Source organism: Ixodes scapularis, unplaced genomic scaffold (assembly GCF_016920785.2).
Source record: "Ixodes scapularis isolate PalLabHiFi unplaced genomic scaffold, ASM1692078v2 PGA_scaffold12__126_contigs__length_90152505, whole genome shotgun sequence".
In the NCBI taxonomy this organism is placed as follows: domain Eukaryota; kingdom Metazoa; phylum Arthropoda; class Arachnida; order Ixodida; family Ixodidae; genus Ixodes; species Ixodes scapularis.
Window position 1 is genome coordinate 10,902,358 of NW_024609838.1, and position 9,798 is coordinate 10,912,155.

Below are 9,798 nucleotides of genomic sequence, written 5' to 3' on the forward strand. Positions count from 1 at the left end.
GGGACCTTTGCCACTTCATGTGGGCGATGAGGGTTCTTGAAAGCGATTTTACAGCGAAGCTGTTTATGGCTAGGGTTCCGTGGATTTTTCGTGTGCGTCAACAAAAACTCGAGTCCCAAATTTGATGCAAAATTAATATGCAAACTACTTATACGTCTCGTCACTTAGATATGCATTTTCAGTAGATAAGTGATCAATAGGCACAATTTTAAAGTTCAATATACTCTCAGGTAGATAATTAAGATTTCTCACAAGCTTTCCGACCCGCGTTGGCCATGTTTACCCTTGCACCGCCTTCTCTTTGTCGTCGTTCCAAGTGCTTGCGTGCCTAGTTTCCTTTCCTTCCGCTCTCTTGGGGCGGCGGTCCGGTCGCGTGTGTCTAGTTTCCTCGGGCTCATCATGGTGACCACCGATCGAGACAATAAATGTGTTTGTATCATGGCTCAAAATTTTGTGTCACGTCTGTGTCGTGTGGTAAACAGCTTCGCTGGTCATCCACCTTCAGAGAATGGAATGGCTGATGGTTTTTTTCTTAGTTTTGCCTTTTCTTGTTAAGTCGAGCCTTACAAATGTTCTGGTACTGCTCTTATTAGTAATTAAACTGCATCCTAAACTTTTTTTTTCTTACAATTTCAATAGAAAAAAGGTAATTAGCTGGAACTTGAGGTAATTATTGTCCCATTTATTGGTTTTTCACAATTGTTATTTATAATAATATAATTTATAATTTTATAATACTTATGAGCTTTAGTAGGTATGTATGGTGGACCCTTGGAGATTTTCATATGTAGTCTAAATGCAGCTCTTTACAGAGATCACTTTAGCGGCTTGTTAAGAAATGACCTAATTAGGATTATATAATGCGAATTAGAACTATATAATTTGCACAATCCATTCATAACAATAACAAAAAAAACTCGAAAATTCAATCATTATAACCGATTATCATTGTATCTAACAAGAAACTGGCTGTTTCTAGTCTAGAAACTCTTGAAACTGATCATTAAAAGCAGTATATCGTTAGATGTGGTATCGTTGTAAGCAAATAGCACTGTATTTTCGTTTAAAAAATATATTTGAAATCTAATTGCAGTTTGAGTGTGAGTATTAAGAAATACACTTGCTTACTGAATTTAAGTGAGATGTGCAGAAAAATAAGAAAAAAAATTCGTAACCCTCATCCCGCATTAATGACTAGGGATATAAACCCCGACCCAGTCTTTAATCCACTAATGTTAAAATAGCTAGGGATGAAATTTAGCAATCATGTTTTGTGGGGAGGCTGAAACGATTTCAGGAATGTAATTTGTGGAAAAATCGACCATTCTTTCGTCCCATCCCCCTTTAAAAAAGCTCCGCAAATTATTTTTGGGACACCCTGTACCCTATTTTTGCGCAGGGCTACTTCTTTGACCGACGCCAGCTCGTGGACGGGCAGCCCCCCAACGACCGGGGTTGCCGGCTGTGCTCCAAGATCGGCCACCGGGTCAAGGACTGCCCACGCCGCCGCGGTGCGAACAACAACGGCAGCCAGAACGACCGGGTGCAGGGCGGTGGCTCCCTCTTGGAGAGATCGAGGGACTTCGCCGCTGGGAGGGGTCGTGCCCCGCAGGACAACTGGCGCCAGCCCCAGGATGGTGCCTACCAAAGGTGAGCCAGCTTGCTCTATACATCCGGCGTTTTTGTATGCCGTATTTTCTGGTCTACAAATTCTCAGTGACACTCGGAAAGTTCCTAAGGGAACCATGCGTTTCATTTTACCAGTTAAAATGTTGCTTAAAAAATTGCAGTGAATTATCAGACTTATCCTGACGGAGGGACCATATAACCCCTGTACAATCCACATTACCGTTATGTCCCGAGTCGTCGCACACCCCCTGCCGCCAGAGATTCATAAAAAAAAGTGAGGTATAAAAATAAGGGAAAGGTAGACAGAGTGCCAAACTTTTTGTACATATATTGTGCGGCTGCACAAACTCGAATTAGTTTCATTGTTTTATGCAAGAAATGCTCACAAAAGAATGTTCGACTATAGCAAGGTCCGTTGCTTCCATACGCACGATGAACACCTCCGATCGGCATACAGCGCGAATGCTTGTTCTGTGAAAGTATGTTTCATACTTCGTCACGGCCGTCCTGCAACCGTAAGGTCCGCGGCCGCGTCATTTGGGTAGGTTGAATGTTTGCGGAGTCCGCGTTGGGGTATTTGTAGGGTGGGTGATCACTGTGTTATTTTGGAAATCGATATTCGCCCGAAAAGTGGGGTGGGCAATGTCTTAGGACATTACGGTAGAGTAGCTTTCACATGCGAAATAGCAGGGTCAAGGCTGGGAAGTGCAAGACGTGTACCTTATGGTCCACTTTTCAACAATGCATCACACGTTACCTTTGCCACGAGAGTTTGGGGAAGGAGTAAATTATATTAGTTCATCTTAAAAGCTTGCTAGAGACGTGTTGTGTCTGGTTGCCCCTGCCCTTTTTTAAGACCCCACCTTTTCGGTCGTAGCCGACCCTACCAGAGGCAACCTCCACAGCAGCAGCAGCAACTGCAACAACAGCAGCAGCGGAAGGCACGGCCCTTGCAGTCGCATCAAGGGCGGAACCGGGGCCCCGAAGAGCCTCAACACAGTGCAACCGTGGAAAGTGAGTCTGTTCGACATCGTCCCAAGCAACGAAAGGGAAACCGTTCCCGCAAGGCCGTTGCGCCACCGAGGTTGCAGCTTTCTCCCGAGTTGCGCATCACCTTGAAAGTGCAGGGCTGACTTTCGTCCGAATTATTCAGGTGTCTCCCTGCATGCTTTTCGCTGTGTGTAAATAAAGTAAGTCTAGGGCTTGCGAATGCAGACGAGTAAAGCAGTCGGTTTTGTATAGCGAACCTAGGTGTCGGGAAGTGCATTTGTACGTTGTTAGCCGAAGTTTGTGTGCCCATTGTTTCATTAATGACATGCTGCATTAGGGACTCATTACATCGCGGACTTTATGTATATAAAGCGTTGACTGTTTTCTTACATCTGTGCCTAACCTCTTTCATGGATTGTTATGTGGCATAGTTTGTGTATGCTTGCATTGTTTGTGTGATGTAAGGCATCGTTCATCACCCACATGTATTGAACAGAAGGCAAGACTTTGCAATGTTTGAACCATAAATAGCTTCATTTATCTATCAATCATTGGTGTGTATTGATCTCTCCGCTCCACATTTCAGGAGCTGGCATTCGTCTTCTACGTAGATGTGGCACCTTTGCAGTTAATAAGCAAAGTTTGATTTGCTACCTATTGTTTTGGTTGTATAGTCAACGGTTTGTATAATAGCTTGTACGAACTTGCCACTACACATGTCGGAAGTTTCAGGAAGAGTTTAATACTTAATTTTTAGGAAAAGATGCATACTGAAAGATATGAAGACAAAAGCTTACTTTGGGGCTGGTAACAAGTGCACATTATAGGTTGAATGGATCGTTAGCCCTTCCTTAATGTATTGACCTAATATTTTGAACGGGGTTGGCTGAACTTGGTGCATTTTGTGCATCAAAGTTTTAAGGAATGAACTGCTATGTCTGCCGCCTGCAAATGAGACATGTGGATGACTTTAGAGAGATGGCAGCAGCTGTCGACGGATTCGAATAAGCCCCGACAATAATTTTTTTTTGTTGGTTTATTAGTAACGAAGTAACAATTATGAAGGACATTTAACAAGCGGGTACTACCATGTTCGACATGAAAACATTGTCTGCACCCTTGCTCTTGCTTGACTTCCTCTCTTGGTGGTTGCATCAATCAGACAAATTTTGCTAGCAGACTTGAACTTTGGAAATCTTTATGCAAAATATTAGAAAAAAACTTTCAGCCTTTCCACTCTGGTGCAGAAGGAAAAGCAGCGGAGCTGTAGCTTCTGTTCTCGGCGGTAGCTTTCCAGGCAAGCGATCTGCCCTTTCTCAAGGGAAGCTAAAGCGCTCGACGCAGTGTAACTTTAGGCGATAGCGGCCCTGCGGCGGTTGCGAAAGCATTCGCGCTGCTGCGCACATCGCCGCTCGTTCCGTTCCCGCTCTTCTTCCTCCGAAGAAATGCTGCCGCGGTCTGTGAGCGACAGTTGCAAGCAGACAACCGCAAACACAACACTCTGGACAGCTACCGCCATCTACGAGTGACGGCGGCAACTAGAGTGTTGTGTCGGCCATGGGTGTCGACGTTTGTTTGGTACCGGACACGATCCTGGGGAAACTAACCCTTAACAGCTCCGCTGTAAAAAGCCATGGATGGATGATAACGGCTGTGTCCTTTGTGATGGACAGTAGCTTGCACCACCTAGCCCAAAAACAAAACAGATTTCCCCTCCCAAGCCAATGCGTTTCTGTATCACCAGGTGATGAAGATGATCGCCAGGCAGACCTTTGGATCAGTGCCAGTTCCTAGGGTTAGCAGCGCGGTGCAACAAGTGGCGAATTTTACTTATCTGCAAGCACCTTCATTGCACACTTACATAAGGGAGCCCATCTTTCTCGACAGTGATAACTGGAACCGTCTCTCATAGCCGAGATCATTGAATTTCTACTCGAAATAGCCATCTTTTCCTACGGTTGAGCTGTTCCGGAAATTTCCAATTATGGTTGTTACAGACTGTACTGAACTGTCTAGACTTCAGTGAGTGGTGCTGGCTAGTGGTTAGTGCAGTCACGACATTTTTGGTGAATCTGCAAGTCTGGAGCCTTTTCTCTCAACGAGCCAAAGCCACGTATACATACACGTGCACGAGGAGAAAGGGTGAGAGAAAAAAAAAACATTTTTCTTATTAATTTTTTTTATTTGTATCTCCTTGGAAACAGTGACTTACTACTGAGGCCATCAAGAAAAAAAAAGTAGGAAGACACCTAAGCCCTTCTTATGAGTTGTGAATGCGAAAGCATGAATGTCGGACGATGTGGATGATAAAGGCGGCGCCACGCGTTGAGACGAGCAGAAGCACCGCCGACGATGGAGGCGACGGCATGTTGGTTGGCGGCGAGACAAGCAGAAGCCTCCAAGCGCGTGCCAATGCGTCCGTATTAACCGGTGGGGGCCCGTAGTGGGCATGGAGTTGCGGCGATTAATTTTATCAGCGTGCTGGCGGCACTAAAGCCCCTTGATAAAGGTGTTTTTACAAGTACCGCCAACCATTGTTGTGGAAATGCGCAAGACAGGTGCCACGAGCGTGTGCTTCGCCGCCATTCGCTTCCAAGGGCCACTCATTTCAGTGCTGCGCCGCCATTTGCTTCCAAGGGCCGCTCGAGACCTGGGCCCCGTTCGCTCGCGCATTTGGCGCTACTTGCAAAGACAAACGAAAATATATCGAGGGGCTTTAGGCGGCACGGACACGCAGCGCCATCTGGCGGCGGTCGTTGAAAGTGATGCGTGCAGCGGCCAATCGGAGCCTCATTGCCGCGCGCCAGCCGATGGGACCTTTGGGATCGGGGAAACTAGGTGCCGTTTTCGCACCTCAAGGCCCGTCCACACTCTGGCGACCGAGTAAGACCGAGAGAGAGGAGACTGGTTTTTAAGCCTCTTGCGATCTCTTAGGACCAGCTCCGCTGCAGCGCATCCGGTCCTAATAAGTCGCAAAAGGCTTAAAAACCAGTCTGGTCTCTCTCGGTCGCAAGAGTGTGAACGGCGCTTCAAAGTGATGACGTCGGCTCGCTTCATGGGACGTCGGCTCGCTCCAGCTAATGCTTTCACGTTAAGGGGGGACATGGGCCTGGGAGGGTCAACTTTTAAACCATTGTATCAAATTGATTCAAACTTTCAGGGTGAATTGAACCCCATTAGGATTGGTAACATCTAAAGTTTCAGTCTTATAGGCCAATTCTACAACATACTATGCTTAACAAGCTCCAGAAAAAAGTTACTTTATTAGGAAATGTATTCAAGAAAAATAATAATTACAATCCACAAAATGTTTGGTTTATTGTGAAGTAGAATACCCATAGTGCAAGTTAAGGTAAAAGTAATTGTAGAAAATGCAATTCTAGAGGAAAACAATAACACCCAAAAAGAACAAACGATTTTAACAAATTTCTGAGTTGTAAAATATTGTTTTTTTCATGAAGAATTTAGCTTTTTCAGATTATGAGTACCTTATTTTGTTCCTCAGGAAATTTCAGTCAAGGACACCACTGAATGAAATCTTTACACTTTCAAAATGTCAAACGATACATTTCCTCGTACCACATTTCCTGCTAAAAAGTGAAACTGAGAAAAATGCATTTGAAGTTTCGACTTTAGGTTTCTTTCTTTTCTGCGAGTCCGAGGTAGGCAAAATTCACCTGGCGCATTGTTAGCACCTTCCTCTTCGAGACTTCCCTGTTCCCCTGGCAATAGCTACCAGTTTGTGTCATTTGTTGGCTAGCTAACGTTTGTAGCAGGCATTTCCTGACAGATAAACTGGCAAGAACTAAGAGGCAAATCATACTAAGGAAGAACAGCAAAGCAGGAATATGGCCTGAAGTGGAAGATACTGTGAAAGGGTGTTACGGAAGATGACACAATATCACATCACCGGTTGGGCCACTTGTAAACCCTGTTTCGGGTCTCAACCAATAATATTGCTCATACCAAATTTTCTGAATTTTTTCTATTTGGACGTATCGGGTCCTCCTGGCCATTGATACTTGTAAACTTCGAAAGCTTCTATGGGATAAATCTAGAGTAAATGGCACTTCCAATGAGGCTGAGATGTTTTGGCTAGGTTAAACGAGCATGAAGCAACGCTAAATAAAAAACGCAAAAAACTTGCTCCCAACTGACTCGGAGGGCTGCCGACATGTCGAAAATATTTTATTCTGAGATAAATCCTGCATATTTATAAATGAGTGTCTCTGAAACCATTCTTTGGAAGTTAATAAGCATAAACACATCATTTTTAAAAAAAACAATTTTCTGAAAATTTCTAATTCCGATGCCATGTCCCCCCTTAAAACAAAGCTGTTCTCAAACCTAAGAAGAAAAAAAAAATCACTACTTTAACGGAGTAACGAATCGAAACGTCAAATATACCTGTCATGTTCAGAAATAAGTTAAACATGATCAACTCTATCTGCTAATGACAATTGCATGTTTGTATTTTTTCTGTCCGTCTGTCTTTTTCATTCTAAATGCCATGGGCCTCCCTATGGCCAAGCGTACCATAGTTATGAGGGTTGACGGTGTCAATGCATTACCACCTTGCTTAGAGTGCCCAACATATATCACCAGGAGACTGCGGTGCCAGCGGAGTCGCAAGCGTTACAACACGTAGTGCGTTGTCTGCTCTGCGACTTGGCCGATATGCCGGCATCGGCAACATCGGTTTCGGGCACAAGCTCGCTGCTCCTTGAACGGGGCGACATCGCGAGGTACCTCAGCTATCTCGCACGAGGTGAGATGCTGGTAGATTTCCTACCTCGTGTTGTCTAAGTTTGAGGCAAGATCATGCGTCACCTTGGTAGGACGAGGCAATCGCAGCTTACCCGATTTACAACGACCAAGCTCAGCGAGGGCACCAGCTTCGCAGATAAATAAATATCGCTTTGAAGGGGCATTGTATTAGTTGGTATCCTTCATTTATTAAAGCGAGCAGGGAAGCAGACAAGAGTCCGGCGAGGCGGCACGGTGGTGGCATCACTCAAGTATTTCGTGCAGCATATTGCAACGATAGTGGTGCGACCTGCACTGTTGTGACGCCACTGCGAAGAAATGCATACACTACGACAATTTTCGACATTCCTTGTCACAAGGGCGACGACTAAATGAACAAAGGGAAAGTGTCAACATAGGAATTTCGACGGGACACAATTTTTTAAGCGAAAGCACAGAGCACAGGGACCGTGACTGTAAAATTCTCACATTGTTACACAAAACCTTTTACGAAAAAATGCTCTCATCGCCATGATTTTGGAACGCGACTTGTCTCAATGGCAAACACTAAACAAATAGAAGCGATCGGCACTGCTTTTATCTGTTTCGTCCAATGAGGCTTGCGCGATTTTCCAGGCAGGGGCATATGGACGGCGAGACTATCGCTGAATTCTCACATCGGCGCACAGAAACTACCACGCACAAAAGCGGATACCAACACAGCTCTGCAACGTAAACCTAAGTCACTTCAACAGCATGGCTTCCCTCTGCGAGAAACACGTAAAGCACAGCGTGCGCCATGTGGAATTGATTGGCTGGCAGGGTGAATTCAAGGTGGTCATCAGTGCTCTGGCTTTCTTCACCAAACCTTTGGTAGTACTTTCAAGCCTGGGTAATCTGTACTAGTGAGCATACTTCCCATATAGTGGCGCTGCCATTGGAGGCCGATGCCATACCTACATTTCATTAAAGCTTCATAACCAACCGGGTGGTTTTGGTTGTCATTTAATTCAGTTTAAAATAAGTTTTCCAACGAAATATTGATGTTTCTGAGGTCGTACTGCTACCAACGTCGTGCTGAAGCAAAGAAACAAGCTCCAGAATTTCGTTTTTGTACCCCTTTGAAGGGCATGACAAATTTGGATAATTTGAGAAACGAAAAAATCGTGAGCCATTCCACTCTGCGAAGATGGATGATCAGCGAAGCTGTTCAGCACACGACAAAGACATGACACACAATTTTTAACAAAGGTACGAACTATCGCTGCCACGAGGAGGCGGAGGAAACAAGACAAGCATGAGAGGACCGCCACCCAGCAGAAAGTAGACCGTCACTTCTGCGCTCCCGGGACCGTCGCCCCGGGAAAGCAGAAGGAAGCTGGGCAAGCAAGCGCTTGGAAGAACAAGAAAGGAAGGGCCCGCAAGTTTTGGTTGACACAAATGAAAAATCCACGGAACCCTAGCCATAAACAGCTTTGCTGGAAAACCTCCAAACATCCACTGTTGGCAGCCAGCCAGTACCCATCTTATTGCTGTTGCCAGCCAGTCAGTACCCATCTCATCGCAAAATTAATCAAATCCAATAGTACAACTGTAGCCATGGGTGACAACACAACGAGTTGAGAATAATTATGGGGAACCACAACTTACTTTTTGTATGACCTTTTTGAACATAAATTGTGCGTTTCTTACACAGCGATCGACTGATGTAGATGGGTAAACACTGAGCTCTGTGGAACACAAGCCGAACAAAGCACCCCCTGTAGTTTGATCTCCTCGCCAATCGCTGACCGGTACACGGGTGCTCGGTAGTCGGCGCACCGACGTGCCCAGACAGCCAAACTCTTGCTTTCCGCAGGCCACCTGCCAGGATCGCCTCCCGCGGCTCAGCAACTGCCCTCCCCCGCCGTGGCGCAGGCACAGCTCCAGCGTGCGCTCCAGGACATGATGAGAGGGGGGCCCTACCCCCCTCAGTGGGCCCCCACGGGACCCCCCCCTTTCAGGGGGCAAGCCCCGACCAGGCCCCCCCCGTTCCCGCAGGGGGCCAACGGCCAGCCGCCGCCCCACCCGGACGTCCAGGCGCTCATGTACCGCATGCGGTACGAGCAGCAGCAGCAACAGCAGGAGGTGGCGCGCAACCAGCACGCCCAGTGGGTGAGTGCGCCCCTCTGGCATGCCAATTCTCATGCCTGTCGTCGACTACTTTGTGCCATGTTGTCGAGGAAGCCCCTCGCTCATGCAGCTGGATTTGACTACATCGGAATAGTCTGGAAGCTATGCTAGCCTCGACAGTGTAGCACCAAATAGTTCACTCTTAGTCGAACAAAACCACCTCACTACTTCGCATAAAGCCGATTGACGCAGGATGCGTGGTGTGTTTGTGTCGACCTGTTTCGACCGTCAGACTCGTCTTCTGCCCGTGTTGTCGTGCTT

The 9,798-nt window shown here is 46.3% G+C and overlaps 1 protein-coding gene across 2 annotated transcripts in view; it reads left to right on the forward strand.

The window, feature by feature from the left end:
- LOC115311762 (terminal uridylyltransferase 7) overlaps positions 1-9,798 on the forward strand; it is a 36,937-nt gene that overhangs the window by 25,252 nt on the left and 1,887 nt on the right. For both annotated transcript variants that reach the window (XM_029970575.4, XM_029970577.4), the window contains exons 25-27: positions 1,400-1,650; positions 2,507-2,643; positions 9,224-9,519. In XM_029970575.4, the coding sequence (XP_029826435.2) occupies positions 1,400-1,650; positions 2,507-2,643; positions 9,224-9,519 (684 nt within the window). The remainder of the gene's footprint in view (positions 1-1,399; positions 1,651-2,506; positions 2,644-9,223; positions 9,520-9,798) is intronic.